The sequence below is a fragment of the Entelurus aequoreus genome, linkage group LG07 (assembly GCF_033978785.1).
Source record: "Entelurus aequoreus isolate RoL-2023_Sb linkage group LG07, RoL_Eaeq_v1.1, whole genome shotgun sequence".
NCBI lineage: Eukaryota > Metazoa > Chordata > Actinopteri > Syngnathiformes > Syngnathidae > Entelurus > Entelurus aequoreus.
The window spans coordinates 8,235,908-8,258,289 of record NC_084737.1 but is presented as its reverse complement, the minus strand read 5'-3'; the positions used below and the strand labels follow the sequence as shown (position 1 = coordinate 8,258,289).

The following is a 22,382-nucleotide window of genomic DNA, read 5'->3' as shown; positions in this document are numbered from 1 at the left end:
GACATTTCCCAACTTTGTCCACACTTATTGTCAGTGGCTATAAATAACTGCACCGAGAAGGCAATCATCGTATCTCCAGTGGTTGCATTTTTCTACGGCACTTTCAAGTGAAAGTGGGCTTTATCCGGCTCACCGCCAAGCCCTCGTTAGATTTGCAGCTAACGAGCTAAGCCATTTCCTCGGTGCAAACAATATGGTCATGTGACCACAGTGTGGCTGAAGAGGGGAGGCGAAACATGCACGTGTGTGTGTGTGTGTGTGTGTGTGTGTGTGTGTGTGTGTGTGTGTGTGTGTGTGTGTGTGTGTGTGTGTGCGTGTGTGTGCGTGTGTGTGTGTGTGTGTGTGTGTGTGTGTGTGTGTGTGTGTGTGTGTGTGTGTGTGTGTGTGTGTGTGTGTGTGTGTGGAGACTTTTAACACATGCATATCAGGTTACTGTTGACATGCTGCATGTTTTTTTAAACCTTACTGCAGGAACCAATTATTTCATTATTGACCATTTTACAAGAAGTGAAAAAGAAGTGAAGCAGTGTTTCTAATTTGAAAAAAAAACAGTTTAGATTAATTGAAATTTTGTATGGGGAAAATTATTATGTCCAAAGTGCGGTTTGGGGGAAATTTCTGGCCAAAATTCAGTTTTTTGGGGCCATCAGAATATTCTATAAATGCTCTGTCATCTTTGTTTTAATGATCATCTCAATTCAAAAAACTTTCAAATTAAATTAAACAGGTTTTGTTTAGTAAGTATATTTAACATATCCATTATCCAAATATGGTATGAATTTACCCATAGTGCTTTGTACAAAACCCCAAAATCAGTGAAGTTGTCACGTTGTGTAAATGGTAAATAAAAACAGAATACAATAATTTTTCAAATCCTTTTCAACTTATATTATATAATAAATAAATAAATATAACTTATATTTATTGGATAAGACAAGATATTTCATGTTCACACTGAGAAACTTTGTTATTTTTTTGCAAATATTAGCTCATTTGGAATTTGATGGCTGCGACATGTTTCAAAAAAGCTGGCACGAGTGGCAAAAAAGAGTGAGAAAGTTGAGGAATGCTCGTCAAAGACTTATTTGGAACATCCCACGGGTGAACGGGCTAATTGGGAACAGGTGGGTGCCATGATTGGGTATAAAAAGCAGCTTCCGTGAAATGCTCAGGTCGTTCACAAACAAGGACGGGGGCGAGGGTCACCACTTTGTCAACAAATGCCTGAGCAAATTGTTTAAGAACAACATTTCTCAACAAGGAATTTAGGGATTTCACCATCTACGCTCCGTAATATCATCAAAAGGTTCAGAGAATCTGGAGAAATCACTGCACGTAAGCCATGATATTACGCACCTCCGATCCCTCAGGCGGTACTGCATCAAAAAGCGACATCAGTGTGTAAAGGATATCACCACATGGGCTCAGGAACACTTTAGAAAACCACTGTCAGTAACTACAGTTGCTCGCTACATCTGTAAGTGCAAGTTAAACTCTACTATGCAAAGCCAAAGTTTTTTTATCAACAACACCCAGAAACGCCACCCGCTTCTAAGATGGACTGATGCAAAGTGGAAAAGTGTTTTGTGGTCTGACGAGTCCACATTTCAAATTGTTTTTGGAAACTGTGCACGTGGTGTCCTTTCGGACCAAAGAGGAAAAGAACCATCCGGACTGTTCTAGGGTGAAAGTGGAAAAGCCAGCATGTGTGATGGTATGGGGGTGTATTAGTGGCCAAGGCATGGGTAACTTACACATCTGTGAAGGCACCATTAATGCTGAAAGGTACATACAGGTTTTAAAGCAACATATGTGTCCATCCAAGCAACGTTATGATGGACGCCCCTGCTTATTTCAGCAAGACCATGCCAAGCCACGTGTTACAACAGCGTGGCTTCATAGTAAAAGAGTGCGGGTACTAGACTGGCCTGCCTGTAGTCCAGACCTGGAGACTGTTGAACAACTTAAGCTGTACATGAAGCCAGAATGGGAAAGAATTCCACCTGAAAAGCTTGAAAAAATGTGTCTCCTCAGTTCCCAAACCTTTACTGAGTGTTGTTAAAAGGAAAGGCCATGTAACACACTGGTAAAAATGCCCCAGTGACAACTTTTTTGCAATGTGTTGCTGCCATTAAATTCTAAGTTCTTGATTATTTGCAAACATGACATCTCCTGCCTTCTCTTCGCAGACTCCACTTCCAGAGGCCCTGAACTCCAAGGACACCATGAAGCAGGTGAGCAGCACACCAACAACGTTCACTATCAGTGCACCGCCAGGTTGGAAGTTTCCTTTTCCTCGTCCTTCCTTTCGCTTTTTGCAGAACTCTCAAAAGTGTGTGTCTTAATATCCCGCGCGCTCAGCCATGCCAGTCTTAAAAACGCGCATTCCTGGCGAGGCAGGCGGGCACTAGAGGGGTCACGGCTAATTGACCTCCGTCACACGCCCTTCCTCTACGTCAACAACTTGGCCCCCTATCTCCCTTTTTTGCCACCTTTGATTAACACGATACTACCCGTGACCACGCCATGTATACGCCGACCACTACGAAGGACGGTTTGCAAAAAAAAAGAAAAAAAGCAGGCTTCGCTACACATCTGTAAACAAATCTAAGGGCTAATTTTGAGTTTTTGCAGCATATCTAATTTATTGCTTTTTAATGCCCCTTCAAAGAAATGTAATAGTTATTAATATAATCAGAAGCTTGCAACTGCAACATTTAAAGGTTTTGACAATAAAAATAATGTTGAATAGTTGAAAAGTTTACAATATTGTTACTCTCTGGTGGATTAGAATCGTCTCACAAAACTGTTTAATCGGAGAATTTTTTTTTTTTTTAATTCCATTGTTTTCTGTAGTGGTAGTAGCAGCAGCTGCCAGGTGTGGCGGCATTGGCATCGAAGTTGCTTTGTTCGCTACGCCGGAAAAGGAAAGTACAACTTGAGCACAATAGGTAATAACTATAGCAACAGCCTTTAAGCGTTAGAGTTGTGTGATAGAATAATTATGTATAAGTTAACAGTAGAAAGGCACATTTTTACAATGGAGTTCAGGGTGCGCATCGCCTTTGCACAGATAGAAAAGTACAACTTGAGCACAATAGATAATAACTATAGCAACGGCCTTTAAACATAGGAGTTGTGTGATAACTTGTACATAATTATTCTAACAGTAGAAAGGCACATTTTTACAATGGAGTTCAGGGTGCGCATCGCCATTGCACAGATAGAAAAGTACAACTTGAGCACAATAGATAATAACTATAGCAACGGCCTTTAAGCGTAAGAGTTGTGTGATAACTTATACATAATTATTCTAACAGTAGAAAAGCACATTTTTACAATGGAGTTCAGGGTGCGCATCGCCATTGCACAGATAGAAAAGTACAACTTCAGCACAATAGATAATGACTATAGCAACGCTTTTAAGCGTAAAAGTTGTGTGATAACCTATACATAATTATTCTGATAGTAGAAAGGCACATTTTTACAATGGAGTTCAGGGTGCGCATCGCCATTGCACAGATAGAAAAGTACAACTTGAGCACAATAGATAATAACTATAGCAACGGCCTTTAAGCATAAGAGTTGTGTGATAACTTATACATAATTATTCTAACAGTAGAAAAGCACATTTTTACAATGGAGTTCAGGGTGCGCATCGCCATTGCACAGATAGAAAAGTACAACTTGAGCACAATAGATAATAACTATAGCAACGGCCTTTAAGCGTAAGAGTTGTGTGAGAACTTATACATAATTATTCTAACAGTAGAAAGGCACATTTTTACAATGGAGTTCAGGGTGCGCATCGCGCCGTCAACCAACTGCGAACGCTGCACGGAACTCTAACTACAAAGATGACGGCCATGCTGACTTAAGTCTTTGCATCTCGCCATTTTGTTATTTTACCGGTCGTGCGGATAACTTACAACGCAAGAAAGTATCGTGCGTCGATACTGCATCAGTCTGACGCCATCTGCTGCCAGCCGCAACAGGAGCTAATTTCTATACTTAACAAAGTCATCTTGCAGGCCGGATTAAACCTGTTTGTACGTTAGACTGAGGCGACGTCTCCCAAAAGTCAGTTTGAGTTCAAAGTTTCTCTGTGGTGTCACGTGATGAATGACGTCAGCGCTCGCCTGGAAAGGGCGTTTGCCGCCGCTGTGACAGCCTAAAAAAAAAAAGACTTGCACTAATGTTCCTTTTTCACAGCGTGCTGCACTCATGGAAAGTTTTTGCGTCTTCTTTGACAAAAATAAATGTAGTTTTTGGTGCCTGAGAATGTCCCGCCGGGGGTCAGGAGGGGAGAATGGGCCCGTGGGAAAAACTGTGATGGACGGCGTATGGTGACATCATCGCCTCAGGGTGCATGGACGGTGTATGGTGACATCATCGCCTCAGGGTGCATTTATTCCGGGGATGGCAGGTCTGGGAACAGGAGTGGACCTGTTACTAGTTACTAGTTGTGGCTTGTGCAGCCCTTTGAGACACTTGTAATTAAGGGCTTGATAAATAAACTTTGATTATTGATTTATTATTTATTATTTATTATTTATTATTTATTATTTATTATTTATTGTTTTAGTCAGCCGAGGTTGTTTGCTGTTTTTCTCCCGGCTTGGATGAGTTTAGTTTTTTTCCTCACTAAAAACTGATTTTACTTGTAGCTTGCAGTTACACAACAGCTGAGCACACAATAGCACACGAACTAGACATACGTCACAATAACTGAACAGTATTGCAGCGTAAAAACAGCACATTTGATAATAGAAACAAGTACCAAATAATTATAATTATTTATAATGATATGAATAGTCTCCGAGGCAGTATTAGTCTCCAGTAACAAACGTGTCCGCATCATTCAACTGACCGCGTCACGACTCATAACAGTAGAAAGGCACATTTTTACAATGGAGTTCAGGGTGCGCATCGTGATGACTCGGTGTCGACAAAAAATGTTTAATTACCGTTCCACTTCGACTTAAAGACAGCTTACATATGTCAGAAGGTTAGTGTTAAAAAATAAATCAATAAACCTGCCATTGTTCTCTGAGTCATTTCACTTGATCCCATTCCACATTACAAAATAATAAAGTATGTGTTGCAACATGATTTTACTTGGAGCTTGCAGCTACACAACAGCTGAGCACACAATAGCACACGAACTAGACATACGTCACAATAACTGAACAGTATTGCAGCGTAAAAACAGCACATTTGATAATAGAAACAAGTACCAAATAATTATAATTATTTATAATGATATGAATAGTCTCCGAGGCAGTATTAGTCTCCAGTAACAAACGTGTCCGCATCATTCAACTGACTGCGTCACGACTCATAACAGTAGAAAGGCACATTTTTACAATGGAGTTCAGGGTGCGCATCGTGATGACTCGGTGTCGACAAAAAACGTTTAATTACCGTTCCACTTCGACTTAAAGACAGTTTACATATGTCAGAAGGTTAGTGTTAAAAAATAAATCAATAAACCTGCCATTGTTCTCTGAGTCATTTCACTTGATCCCATTCCACATTACAAAATAATAAAGTATGTGTTGCAACATGATTTTACTTGGAGCTTGCAGCTACACAACAGCTGAGCACACAATAGCACACGAACCAGACATACGTCACAATAACTGAACAGTATTGCAGCGTAAAAACAGCACATTTGATAATAGAAACAAGTACCAAGTAATTATAATTATTTATAATGATATATATAGTCTCCAAGGCAGTATTAGAAAGTGTCCAGTAGCAAACGTGTCCGCATCGTTCAACTGACCGCGTCACGACTCCTAACAGTAGAAAGGGACATATTTTACAATGGAGTTCAGGGTGCGCATCGTGATGACTCGGTGTCGACAAAAAAAATTAAATTACCATTCCACTTCGACTTAAAGACAGCTTACATATGTCGTAAGGTTAGTGTTAAAAAATAAATAAATAAACCTGTCATTGTTCTCTGAGTCATTTCACTTGATCCCATTCCACATTACAAAATGATAAAGTACGTGTTGCAACATGATTTTACTTGGAGCTTGGGGCTTGCAGCTACACAACAGCTGAGCACACAATAGCACACGAACCAGACATACGTCACAATAACTGAACAGTATTGCAGCGTAAAAACAGCACATTTGATAATAGAAACAAGTACCAAATAATTATAATTATTTATAATGATATATATAGTCTCCAAGGCAGTATTAGAAGGTGTCCAGTAGCAAACGTGTCCGCATCGTTCAACTGACCGCGTCACGACTCCTAACAGTAGAAAGGGACATATTCTACAATGGAGTTCAGGGTGCGCATCGTGATGACTCAGTGTCGACAAAAAAAAAAAAAATTACCATTCCACTTCGACTTAAAGACATGTCATAAGGTTAGTGTTAAAAAATAAATAAATAAACCTGCCATTGTTCTCTGAGTCATTTCCCTTGCTCCCATTCCACTTTACAAAATAATAAAGTACGTGTTGCAACATGATTTTACTTGGAGCTTGCAGCTACACAACAGCTGAGCACACAATAGCACACGAACCAGACATACGTCACAATAACTGAACAGTATTGCAGCGTAAAAACAGCACATTTGATAATAGAAACAAGTACCAAGTCATTATAATTATTTATAATGATATAAATAGTCTCCAAGGCAGTGTTAGAAAGTGTCCAGTAGCAAACGTGTCCGCATCGTTCAACTGACCGCGTCACGACTCCTAACAGTAGAAAGGGACATATTTTACAATGGAGTTCAGGGTGCGCATCGTGATGACTCGGTGTCGACAAAAAAAATAAAATTACCATTCCACTTCGACTTTAAGACAGCTTACATATGTCGTAAGGTTAGTGTTAAAAAATAAATAAATACACCTGCCATTGTTCTCTGAGTCATTTCACTTGATCCCATTCCACATTACAAAATAATAAAGTACGTGTTGCAACATGATTTTACTTGGAGCTTGCAGCTACACAACAGCTGAGCACACGATAGCGTCACAATAACTGAACAGTATTGCAGCGTAAAAACAGCACATTTGATAATAGAAACAAGTACCAAGTCATTATAATTTTTTATAATGATATAAATAGTCTCCAAGGCAGTGTTAGAAAGTGTCCAGTAGCAAACATGTCCGCATCATTCAACTGACCGCGTCACGATTCATAACAGTAGAAAGGGACATATTTTACAATGGAGTTCAGGGTGCGCATCGTGATGACTCAGTGTCGACAAAAAAAATAAAATTACCATTCCACTTCGACTTAAAGACAGCTTACATATGTCGTAAGGTTAGGGTTAAAAAATAAATCAATAAACCTGCCATTGTTCTCTGAGTCATTTCACTTGATCCCATTCCACATTACAAAATAATAAAGTACGTTTTGCAACATGATTTTACTTGGAGCTTGCAGCTACACAACAGCTGAGCACACAATAGCGCACGAACCAGACATACGTCATAATAACTGAACAGTATTGCAGAGTAAAAACAGCACATTTGATAATAGAAACAAGTATCAAGTCATTATAATTATTTATAATGATATAAATAGTCTCCAAGGCAGTGTTAGAAAGTGTCCAGTAGCAAACGTGTCCGCATCATTCAACTGACCGCGTCACGATTCATAACAGTAGAAAGGGACATATTTTACAATGGAGTTCAGGGTGCGCATCATGATGACTCAGTGTCGACAAAAAAAATAAAATTACCATTCCACTTCGACTTAAAGACAGCTTACATATGTCGTAAGGTTAATGTTAAAAAATAAATAAATAAACCTGCCATTGTTCTCTGAGTCATTTCACTTGATCCCATTCCACATTACAAAATAATAAAGTACGTGTTGCGACATGATTTTACTTGGAGCTTGCAGCTACACAACAGCTGAGCACACAATAGCACACAAACCAGACATACGTCACAATAACTGAACAGTATTGCAGAGTAAAAACAGCACATTTGATAATAGAAACAAATACCAAGTCATTATAATTATTTATAATGATATAAATAGTCTCCAAGGCAGTATTAGAAAGGTGCGGACAAACGTGTCCGCATCATTCAACTTACCGCGTCTTAATGAATTATCCCGACAACTCGGTGTCGCCAAAAAAAACTAATTACCACGCCACTTCGACTTAAAGACAACTTACGTCCGTTGTGAGGTTAGTGTTGAAAATAAGTACATACATTTGCCATTGTTCTTTGAGTCATTTCACTTGATCCCATTCCACACTGCAAAATAATAAAGTATGTGTTGCGATTCGTGATGATATCGGATCGGATCGGTATCGGTATCGGCCAATGCGCGAGGCTTTCATTTCGGTATCGCACCGGAAGTGAAAAATTCGCATCAGAGTTAATTGAAAACCTAATCGTCTGCAATCCCGACGAAAAATCGAACTTAGTTTTAATGAAGACTGTAAATTATATCCATCCATCCATCCATTTTATACCGCTTGTCCCTTATGAACTGTATAATTAAGTACATTGTATACATACTTTTAATATTTTTTACGTGTGGAATGTTAGAACAAGAGAACAATGGTAAGTACGAAAAACACTAACTTATTTATCAATGACCGTATGAAATGGACACATTCATTCATGAAGCGAAGCTTGTGACGCAATGATGCGGACACATTTGTTACTGGATGCCTTGGAGACTTTGTATGTGTTAGTAATAAGCAACTGTAACTATTCGATACTTGTTGTATTGACAAATGTGTTGTTTTAGACGACAATATTGTTGAATTAAGACCACTTATTACAAGGGTTGTACGGTATACCGGTACTAGTATAGTATGGCGGTACTAATGTATCAAAAACGGTACTATACTCTGTTTGAAAAGTACCGGTTTGCCATATTTTTTTTTTTTTGGCGCGTTGTCGTCACGTGGTGACATTGCTGGTTTTACGAGCAGAGGAGCATGTTCGGCAGCGCGCACACAGAGTGCTTACAAGCAGACAAAAAAAAGGACGTTTCTTACAAGTAGCATTATCACTGGAGGACGAGGAACAGCTAAACATGCTTCACTACACACCGTAGGAGGATACAATAGCTCACCGCCGTCACAATGTAAACAAACACCATGGGTGGATCTACACCTGACATCCACTGTAATGATACCAAGTACAAGAGTGTATCTAGTCAATATTTTTTAGCATCACAAAATCTTTCAAATTCATATTATGTTTATAAAGTCAGTAAATACGTCCCTGGACACATGAGGACTTTGAATATGACCAATGTATGACCCTGTAACTACTTGGTATCGGATCGATACTTAAATTTGTGGTATCAAAACTAATGTCAAGTATCAAAGAAGAGAAGAATAAGTGATTATTACATTTTAACAGAAGTGTAGATAGAACATGTTGAAACAGAAAATAAGCAGATATTAACAGTAAATGAACAAGTGGATTAATAGTCAATTTTTACAGTTTGTCCTTTATAATGTAGACAAATAATAGGTGTATAAATGACACAATATGTTACTGCATAGACTAATTAGGAGTCTCTGTTTGTTTACTTACTACTAAAAGACAAGTTGTCTAGTATGTTCACTATTTTATTTAAGGACTAAATTACAATAATAAACATATGTTTCATGTACCCGAAGATTTTTTGTTTATTTAAAGACAATAATGACATTTTTTTGTGGTCCCCTTTATTTAGAAAAGTATCGAAAAGTATCGAAATACATTTTGTTACCAGTACCAAAGTATTGGTGCCTGCCCTTTTCCTTCATTTTCCCACATGAGTTTCCCCGACTGTTCAGAAGTGTGAGGAGGTGGTAAATAGGTTGACTTGGTCCTCCAGACCGGCCCCTGGGGGCCAACAGCGAGTCTCATGGGGAAGTTCCACACACAAACAAGACGAGGGCGGAGTCACAAGACCCGCTGAAAGTGGGCGTTACATTTAGAGGAGGGGAAACACGACCTTGGCGTTACGTAACGGTGTGTTCCACATCATTGGCAACCAGGCTTTTTTTTCTTCACCCGTCGGAGGCCTTCTTTCCAGTCCCGGTCCTGCTGGGGTTGCGTGCATGCGAGGGGGAGTGAGGAGGAAGTAAGTGGCGAGTGAATAGGAGCGGACTGAGGGTGGTCTAGGGGCCTCCACGTGTTAGACAAAGGTGGGGAGGAGGGCCGCAATTTTTTGTTGTTGTTACTTTGGAGATGGTCTTGTCACACGTGAGGTCTCACTCCTGTCCAAACCTTTTCCACTGCGGGCCGCACACTTTAAGCATAAGAGTTGTGTGATAACTTATACATAATTATTGTAACAGTAGAAAGGCACATTTTTACAATGGAGTTCAGGGTGCGCATGCGTTTTTACAATGGAGTTCAGGGTGCGCATGCGGGGGCCTTTTTGATACTTTTCAATCTCAAAACCAAAACAATATATACATATTTTTCCCCCCAGGGACCCAAAATGGTCTAAGTCAAAAGATTGTAAAAATAAGTCATTTCTTTTTTTTTTTATTATCATTATTCAATGCTTACAGTAAATCTCTCGATCAACTTCAGGTCTATCTGTTGATATAAAGTCGTTTTTTTACATTTATTTTGAAGTACTTTTTGTCAAAGACAACCCTGTTTTTGTGGCATAAACACAAAATATGCAATATTTCACCCCTATAAATATTTCAAAGTGGAATATTGACATTGATTTTAATTCTTTATTAGTTTTTGGGCAATGACTGTAAAAAAAATAAATAAATAATAAGTTCCACTAAAATTTATGGCGATCCAAAATGGCCCCACTAATAAAATTGTTAAAAAATAAGTCATACATGTTTGTTTGTTTTTTAAACTTTCAACAGTTAAATCTCTAAAATCAACTTCAGATATATCCATTGATTATACATTTTTATTATTTTTTATATTTGTCTGTTTGTATGCCCTTTTTTATATGGCAAAATATGCAATATTTTCTCCCAAAAAATATTTCAAAGTTGAATATTTGATTTAATTGGAGCCTTAAATAGTTCAATAACTCATAACAATATTGATTTTAATAAATTTTTTGGGGGGGCAATGACTGTTAAAAACCTTTCCAACTAAGTGTTAAAAATAAGTCATACATATACATAATATATAAATAAATACATTAAAAAATTAAAAAATTTAAACAAATATATATATATATATATATATATATATATATATATATATATATATATATATATATATATATATATATATATATATATATATATATATTCTATTTAATTGTATTTATTTATTTTTATATTTTTTTTACTTTCAACAGTTAAATCTCTGAAATCAACTTCAGATATATCGATGGATTATGCGTTTTTATAATTCTTTTATATTTGTCTGGTTTTATGCCCCTTTCGTCAAATAAATATATTTTTTTTTTTATATGGCAAAATATGCAATATTTTCTCTGAAAAATATTTCAAAGTTGAATGTTTGATGTGCAATAATTGGAGCCTTAAATAGTTCAATAATTCATAACAACAGTGATTTTAATCAATTGTTATTTTTTATCATAACAACATTGATTTTGATTGACTATTATTTTTTTGAGTCTTCAATAGGTCAATAATTCATAACAACATTGATTTTGATTAATTGTTCTTTTTTTAACCTTGAATATGTCAATAATTCATAACATTGATTTTGATTCAATATTATTTTTTGAGCATTAAATAGGTCAATAATTCATAAGAACATTGATTTTGATTCATTATTATTTTTTGAACCTCGAATATGTCAATAATTCATAGCATTGATTTTGATTCATTATTATTTTTTTGAGCATTGAATAGTTCAATAATTCATAACATTGATTTTTTTTCATTATTATTTTTTGAGCATTGAATAGGTCAATAATTCATAAGAACATTGATTTTGATTCATTATTATTTTTTGAGCATTGAATAGGTCAATAATTCCTAAGAACATTGATTTTTATTCTTTTTTTTTTTTTTTCCTTGAATAGGTCAATAATTCATAACATTGATTTTGATTCATTATAATTTTTTTGGAGTCTTGAATATGTCAATAATTCATAACATTGATTTGGATGTATTTTCATTTTTTGAGCAATGACAAATAAAAAGAAAAAGAAAGAAAGAACAACAAAAATAAACAGTCTGTTATATTGTGATTTATTTACTTGTTACATTGAACATGTTTGCTGTCATATTCCACTTTCATATGTTTTTTTTTGGGTAGTATTTTTAGAATGTTCCGCACTTTGGACACCCTTGACTCACGTGGTCATGGATCAGGATGTTTGGTCACATGGGCCGCCATGTTTCCATCAGTCCACATGTAGCTTCCTAGCATCACATGTTTCCATCAGTCCACATGTAGCTTCCTAGCATCACATGTTTCCGTCAGTCCACATGTAGCTTCCTAGCATCACATGTTTCCATCAGTCCACATGTAGCTTCCTAGCATCACATGTTTCCATCAGTCCACATGTAGCTTCCTAGCATCACATGTTTCACATGTAGCTTCCTAGCATCACATGTTTCCATCAGTCCACATGTAGCTTCCTAGCATCACATGTTTCCATCAGTCCACATGTAGCTTCCTAGCATCACATGTTTCCATCAGTCCACATGTAGCTTCCTAGCATCACATGTTTCCATCAGTCCACATGTAGCTTCCTAGCATCACATGTTTCACATGTAGCTTCCTAGCATCACATGTTTCCATCAGTCCACATGTAGCTTCCTAGCATCACATGTTTCCATCAGTCCACATGTAGCTTCCTAGCATCACATGTTTCACATGTAGCTTCCTAGCATCACATGTTTCCATCAGTCCACATGTAGCTTCCTAGCATCACATGTTTCACATGTAGCTTCCTAGCATCACATGTTTCCATCAGTCCACATGTAGCTTCCTAGCATCACATGTTTCACATGTAGCTTCCTAGCATCACATGTTTCCATCAGTCCACATGTAGCTTCCTAGCATCACATGTTTCACATGTAGCTTCCTAGCATCACATGTTTCCATCAGTCCACATTTAGCTTCCTAGCATCACATGTTTCCATCAGTCCACATGTAGCTTCCTAGCATCACATGTTTCCATCAGTCCACGTGTAGCTTCCTAGCATCACATGTTTCACATGTAGCTTCCTAGCATCACATGTTTCCATCAGTCCACATGTAGCTTCCTAGCATCACATGTTTCCATCAGTCCACATGTAGCTTCCTAGCATCACATGTTTCCATCAGTCCACATGTAGCTTCCTAGCATCACATGTTTCCATCAGTCCACGTGTAGCTTCCTAGCATCACATGTTTCACATGTAGCTTCCTAGCATCACATGTTTCCATCAGTCCACATGTAGCTTCCTAGCATCACATGTTTCCATCAGTCCACATGTAGCTTCCTAGCATCACATGTTTCCATCAGTCCACATGTAGCTTCCCAGCATCACATGTTTCCATCAGTCCACATGTAGCTTCCTAGCATCACATGTTTCCATCAGTCCACATGTAGCTTCCTAGCATCACATGTTTCCATCAGTCCACATGTAGCTTCCTAGCATCACATGTTTCCATCAGTCCACATGTAGCTTCCTAGCATCACATGTTTCACATGTAGCTTCCTAGCATCACATGTTTCCATCAGTCCACATGTAGCTTCCTAGCATCACATGTTTCCATCAGTCCACAAGATTCACACTTCCTAGCATCGCAGTGTGAATCTTGGCTCCTCCGTGTGAAGACCTCTGGGCTGGCTCACTAGAAAAAGGCGCATAGTAAATCAAACATTATTCATATTTTTAACACCCAAACGTCACGTTTTTCCTCTTTTGAAGTTCCTGTCAGATCGCGTGGTGAAGGCGGCCAGGTCGGTGTACAGCGTGATGGTGGACAGGAACCCCGCCCTCATCCGGGACAGGAAGCACCACCTCAAAACACACAGGTCACATGACGCTTTCTTCCCTGTTAAAGACAGTGATCTACACCTGGTATAACCACATGTATGTCCATTCACATAGTGGACTCTCAATGTAACCACGTGTTTGTCCATTCACATATACACATACCGTGGAGTGGATATATCAATCCACTTACTTATGCACATAATGTATATCTATTCACACACACACATACACAATTTAATAACATGTCAGTCAATTCACATACACACAGTGTAACTATATGTCTGCCCATTCACATAGTGTACACTCAATGTAACCACATGTTTGTCCAGTCACATATACACATACTGTGGAGTAGATATATCTATCCTCTTACTTATGTACATTATGTATATCTATTCACACACACACACAATTTAATAGCATGTCAGTCAATTCACATACACACAGTGTAACTATATGTCTGCCCATTCACATAGTGAACTCTCAATGTAACCACATGTTTGTCCATTCACATATACACATATTGTGGAGTGGATATGTCTACCCACTTAACTTATGCACACAATGTACATCTATTCACAGACACACTATTTAATAACATGTCAGTCGATTCACATTCACACAATGTAACTAAATGTATGCCCATTCACATAGTGTACACTCAACATAACTACATGTTTGTCCATTCACATATACACAAATTGTGCAGTGGATATATCTATCCACTTACTTATGCACATAATGTATATCTATTCACACACACACACACACACACACACACACACACGCACGCAATTTTTTAACATGTCAGTCAATTCACATATGCACAATGTATATAACACACAATGCAACAACATGTCAGTCAATTCACATACTGTGGAGTGGATATGTCTATCCACATACGTATGCACATAATGTATATCTATTCACACGTACACAATGCAACAACATGTCAGTCAATTCACACACACAGTGTAACTATATGTCTAGTGTACACTCAAGGTAACCACATGTTTGTCCATTCACATATACACATACAGTGGAGTGGATATATCTATCGACTCACTTATTCACATAATGTATATCTATTCACACACACACAATGTCACTATATGTCTGCCCATTCACATAGTGTAAACTCAACATGTTTGTCCATTCACATATACACAAATGGTGCAGTGGATATGTCTACCCACTTAACTTATGCACACAATGTAGATCTATTCACAGACACACTATTTAATAACATGTCAGTCGATTCACATACACACAATGTAACTAAATGTATGCCCATTCACATAGTGTACACTCAACATAACCACATGTTTGTCCATTCACATATACACAAATTGTGCAGTGGATATATCTATCCACTTACTTATGCACATAATGTATATCTATTCACACACACATACACACAATTTTTTAACATGTGAGTTAATTCACATACGCACAATGTATATAACACACAATGCAACAACATGTCAGTCAATTCACATACTGTGGAGTGGATATGTCTATCCACATACGTATGCACTTAATGTATATCTATTCACATGCCCATTCCCATAGTGTACACTCAACATGTTTGTCCATTCACATATACACAAATTGTGCAGTGGATATGTCTACTCACTTAACTCATGCACACAATGTAGATCTATTCAAAGACACACTATTTAATAACATGTCAGTCGATTCACATACACACAATGTAACTAAATGTCTGCCCATTCACATAGTGTACACTCAACATAACCACATGTTTGTCCATTCACATATACACAAATTGTGCAGTGGATATATCTATCCACTTACTTATGCACATAATGTATATCTATTCACACACACATACACACAATTTTTTAACATGTGAGTCAATTCACATACGCACAATGTATATAACACACAATGCAACAACATGTCAGTCAATTCACATTCTGTGGAGTGGATTTGTCTATCCACATACATATGCACATAATGTATATCTATTCACACGCACACAATGCAACAACATGTCAGTCAATTCACACACACACTGTAACTATATGTCTAGTGTACACTCAAGGTAACCACATGTTTGTCCATTCACATATACACATACAGTGGAGTGGAAATATCTATCGACTCACTTATTCACATAATGTATATCTATTCACACACACACAATGTCACTATATGTCTGCCCATTCACATAGTGTACACTCAACATGTTTTTCCATTCACATATACACAAATTGTGCAGTGGATATGTCTACCCACTTAACTCATGCACACAATGTAGATCTATTCAAACTATTTAATAACATGTCAGTCGATTCACATACACACAATGTAACTAAATGTCTGCCCATTCACATAGTGTACACTCAACATAACCACATGTTTGTCCATTCACATATACACATGCTATGGAGTGAATATATCTATCCACTTACTTATGCACATAATGTATATCTATTCGCACACACACACACACACACACACACACACACACACACACACACACACACACACACACACACACACACACACAATTTTTTAACATGTCAGTCAATTCGCATACGCACAATGTATATAACACACAATGCAACAACATGTCAGTCAATTCACATACTCTGGAGTGGATATGTCTATCCACATACGTATGCACATAATGTATATCTATTTACACGCACACAATGCAACAACATGTCAGTCAATTCACACACACACAGTGTAACTATATGTCTAGTGTACACTCAAGGTAACCACATGTTTGTCCATTCACATATACACATACAGTGGAGTGGATATATCTATAGACTCACTTATTCACATAATGTATATCTATTCACACACACACAATGTCACTATATGTCTGCCCATTCACATAGTGTACACTCAACATGTTTGTCCATTCACATATACACAAATTGTGCAGTGGATATGTCTACCCACTTAACTCATGCACACAATGAAGATCTATTCACAGACACACTATTTAATAACATGTCAGTCGATTCACATACACACAATGTAACTAAATGTATGCCCATTCACATAGTGTACACTCAACATAACCACATGTTTGTCCATTCACATATACACAAATTGTGCAGTGGATATATCTATCCACTTACTTATGCACATAATGTATATCTATTCACACACACATACACACAATTTTTGAACATGTGAGTCAATTCACATACGCACAATGTATATAACACACAATGCAACAACATGTCAGTCAATTCACATTCTGTGGAGTGGATATGTCTATCCACATACGTATGCACATACTGTATATCTATTCACACGCACACAATGCAACAACATGTCAGTCAATTCACACACACACTGTAACTATATGTCTAGTGTACACTCAAGGTAACCACATGTTTGTCCATTCACATATACACATACAGTGGAGTGGATATATCTATCGACTCACTTATTCACATAATGTATATCTATTCACACACACACAATGTCACTATATGTCTGCCCATTCCCATAGTGTACACTCAACATGTTTGTCCATTCAAATATACACAAATGGTGCAGTGGATATGTCTACCCACTTAACTTATGCACACAATGAAGATCTATTCACAGACACACTATTTAATAACATGTCAGTCGATTCACATACACACAATGTAACTAAATGTATGCCCATTCACATAGTGTACACTCAACATAACCACATGTTTGTCCATTCACATATACACAAATTGTGCAGTGGATATGTCTACCCACTTAACTTATGCACATAATGTATATCTATTCACACACACATACACACAATTTTTGAACATGTGAGTCAATTCACATACGCACAATGTATATAACACACAATGCAACAACATGTCAGTCAATTCACATTCTGTGGAGTGGATATGTCTATCCACATACGTATGCACATAATGTATATCTAGTCACACGCACACAATGCAACAACATGTCAGTCAATTCACACACACACAGTGTAACTGTATGTCTAGTGTACACTCAAGGTAACCACATGTTTTCCCATTCACATATACACATACAGTGGAGTGGATATATCTATCGACTCACTTATTCACATAATGTATATCTATTCACACACACACACAATGTCCCTATATGTCTGCCCATTCACATAGTGTACACTCAACATGTTTGTCCATTCACATATACACAAATGGTGCAGTGGATATGTCTACCCACTTAACTCATGCACACAATGTAGATCTATTCAAACTATTTAATAACATGTCAGTCGATTCACATACACACAATGTAACTAAATGTCTGCCCATTCACATAGTGTACACTCAACATAACCACATGTTTGTCCTTTCACATATACACAAATTGTGCAGTGGATATATCTATCCACTTACTTATGCACATAATGTATATCTATTCACACACACACACACACACACACACACACACACACACACACACACACACACACACACACACACACACACACACACACACACACACACACACACACACAATTTTTTAACATGTCAGTCAATTCACATACGCACAATGTATATAACACACAATGCAACAACATGTCAGTCAATTCACATACTGTGGAGTGGATATGTCTATCCACATACGTATGCACATAATGTATATCTATTCACACACACAATTGAATAACATGTCAGTCAATTCATATACACACAATGTAACTATATGTCTGCCCATTCACATAGTGTACACTCAACATAACCACATGTTTGTCCATTCACATATACACATACTATGGAGTGAATATATCTATCCACTCCCTTATGCACTTGGTGTATGTTTGTCCATTCGCACGTAGACACCATGTACACTGTGTGAAGGCCACTGTCTGTGCTGGTGCAGACAATGCTGCTCGGGCAAGGACCTGGTGGACTGGCTGATGAGACAAAGCGAGGGTCTGCAGTGGAGGAGCCAGGCGGTGGGCATGTGGCAGGTCCTGGTGGACGAAGGCATCCTGGTTCACGGTAGGACACCAACACCCGGGGCACACCGCAGTCCTCTTTGTTTTGGAGTAGCTCGATAAATTGGAACACTTTCTGAGCCAGGCATTTGCATGCAGGCAGCTGATGGCGGCTCAGACGGCCCTCAGACATGCTCGAGGGGCCCTTAAAATGTGCTGATGGAGGGTGCGAGCTAAAAAAAAACAAAAAACAACAGTCAATTGTTCACTAAAGACGGTGGAGGCCAATCAGACTCTCTCCTGAAGGAGTCACTTGGAATAGACGAGCACTTATTTCCATTCCTTCTAGACGTTCTGTGAGAGTCTCCCTCCCGTCAGTGTGAAGGTCATTAAAAGCAGACGCGGGGAACAACAGCCGTGATGTGGTATTGTTCTACAAACACCAACGTTACGCAACATCAGGTGACAGAACAAGGCTGCGGGCGTTCAAACTACTCCGCAGCTCTTCAAAAAGCTGCCAAATAAGTGACAGTCAAAACTAAAGTTGATTCAAAGCACCAGTGAGGAACAATTGCTGTCTGCGTCTTGAAATAAAATAAAATAAATACATATATATGTATGTATATATACAGTATATATATATAGAGAAGAGAAGAATAAGTGATTATTACATTTTAACAGAAGTGTAGATAGAACATGTTGAAACAGAAAATAAGCAGATATTAACAGTAAATGAACAAGTGGATTGATAATAATTTTTTACAGTTTGTCCCTCATAATGTGTACAAAATAATAGGTGTATAAATGACACAATATGTTACTGCATAGACTAATTAGGAGTCTTTGTTTGTTTACTTACTACTAAAAGACAAGTTGTCTAGTATGTTCACTATTTTATTTAAGGACTAAATGACAATAATAAACATATGTTTCATGTACACTAAGATTTTTTTGTTAAATCAAGACAATAATGACATTTTTTGTGGTCTCCTTTTATTAGGAAAAGTACCGAAAAGTATCAAAAAGTATCGAAATACATTTTGGTACCAGTTCCGGTACCAAACTATTGGTATCGGCACAACCCTAGACACAATCCAAACAACCTTCCCTAGTCATGATCCAACAAAAATGCAAAATGCAAAATTGTGGATACGTGTGAAAGTTGTAGATATTATGAAAAACATCCAAACACCATAAACATTTTTTTTTTTAAATACACTCATTTAAATCCATGAGAGTGCATGATGGGAAAACATGTAAAATACTCTCAACACTTGTCCTTTATAATGTGTACAAAATAATAGGTGTATAAATGACACAATATGTTACTGCATAGACTAATTAGGAGTCTTTGTTTGTTTACTTACTACTAAAAGACGAGTTGTCTAGTATGTTCACTATTTTATTGAACGACTAAATGGCAATAATAAACATATGTTTCATGTACACTAAGATTTTTTTGTTAAATCAAGACAATAATGACATTTTTTGTGGTCTCCTTTTATTAAGAAAAGTACCGAAAAGTATCAAAAAGTATCGAAATACATTTTGGTGCCAGTTCCGGTACCAAACTATTGGTATCGGCACAACCCTAGACACAATCCAAACAACCTTCCCTAGTCATGGTCCAACAAAAATGCAAAATGCAAAATTGTGGATACGTGTGAAAGTTGGGGATATTATGAAAAACATCCAAACACCATAAACATTTTTTTTTGTAAATACACTTATTTAAATCCATGAGAGTGCATGATGGGAAACATTTTAAAATACTCTCAACACTTGTCCTTTACAATGTGTACAAAATAATAGGTGTATAAATGACACAATATGTTACTGCATAGACTAATTAGGAGTCTTTGTTTGTTTACTTACTACTAAAAGACAAGTTGTCTAGTATGTTCACTATTTTATTTAAGGACTAAATTACAATAATAAACATATGTTTCATGTACACTAACATTTTTTTGTTCAAATAAAGACAATAATGACATTTTCTTTGGTCCCCTTTATTAAGGAAAATATGGAAATACATTTTGGTACCAAACTATTAGTATCGGGACAACCCTAGACACATTGCAAACAACCTTCCCTAGTCATGGTTCCAAAAAAAAAAAAAGCTAAATTATACTAATTTAAATCCATGAAACTGCAAGATGTGAAAAAAATTAAAATACTCTCCACACTTGTCCTTTATAATGTGTACAAAATAATAGGTGTATAAATGACACAATATGTTACTGCATAGACTAATTAGGAGTCTTTGTTTGTTTACTTACTACTAAAAGACAAGTTGTCTAGTATGTTCACTATTTTATTTAAGGACTAAATGACAATAATAAACATATGTTTCATGTACACTAAGATTTTTTTGTTAAATCAAGACAATAATGACATTTTTTGTGGTCTCCTTTTATTAGGAAAAGTACCGAAAAGTATCAAAAAGTATCGAAATACATTTTGGTACCAGTCCCGGTACCAAACTATTGGTATCGGCACAACCCTAGACACAATCCAAACAACCTTCCCTAGTCATGGTCCAAAAAAAATGCAAAATGCAAAATTGTGGATACGTGTGAAAGTTGTGGATATTATAAAAAACATCCAAACACCATAAACATTTATTTTTTTTAAATACACTTATTTAAATCCATGAGAGTGCATGATGGGAAAAAATGTAAAATACTCTCAACACTTGTCCTTTATAATGTGTACAAAATAATAGGTGTATAAATGACACAATATGTTACTGCATAGACTAATTAGCAGTCTTTGTTTGTTTACTTACTACTAAAAGACAAGTATGTTCAACATTTTATTTAAGGACTAAATGACAATAATAAACATATGTTTCATGTACAATAAGATGTTTTTGTTCAAATAGAGACAATAATGACATTTTCTTTGGTCCCCTTTATTAAGAAAAGTATAGAAATACATTTTGGTACCAAACTGTTAGTATTGGGACAACCCTAGACACATTGCAAACAACCTTCCCTAGTCATGGTGCAAAAAAAAACAAAACCCTAAATTATACTAATTCAAATCCATGAAAGTGCATGATGTGAAAAAATTAAAATACTCTCCACACTTGTCCTTTATAATGTGTACAAAATAATAGGTGTATAAATGACACAATATGTTACTGCATAGACTAATTAGGAGTCTTTGTTTGTTCACTTACTACTAAAAGACAAGTTGTCTAGTATGTTCACTATTTTATTTAAGGACTAAATTGCAATAATAAACATATGTTTCATGTACACTAAGATTTTTTTGTTAAATCAAGACAATAATGACATTTTTTGTGGTCTCCTTTTAATAGGAAAAGTACCGAAAAGTATCGAAATACATTTTGGTACCAGTTCCGGTACCAAACCATTGGTATCGGCACAACCCTAGACACAATCCAAACAACCTTCCCTAGTCATGGTCCAACAAAAATGCAAAATGCAAAATTGTGGATACGTGTGAAAGTTGTGGATATTATGAAAAACATCCAAACACCATAAACATTTTTTTTTAAAATACACTCATTTAAATCCATGAGAGTGCATGATGGGAAAAAATGTAA

General features: G+C 36.9%; 1 protein-coding gene across 5 annotated transcripts in view; it reads left to right on the top strand.

The window, feature by feature from the left end:
• rapgef3 (Rap guanine nucleotide exchange factor (GEF) 3) overlaps positions 1-22,382 on the top strand; it is a 111,390-nt gene that overhangs the window by 29,933 nt on the left and 59,075 nt on the right. For all 5 annotated transcript variants that reach the window (XM_062052533.1, XM_062052531.1, XM_062052532.1 and 2 more), the window contains exons 2-4: positions 2,190-2,234; positions 13,822-13,928; positions 18,751-18,872. In XM_062052533.1, coding sequence (XP_061908517.1) covers positions 2,190-2,234; positions 13,822-13,928; positions 18,751-18,872 — 274 coding nt within the window. The remainder of the gene's footprint in view (positions 1-2,189; positions 2,235-13,821; positions 13,929-18,750; positions 18,873-22,382) is intronic.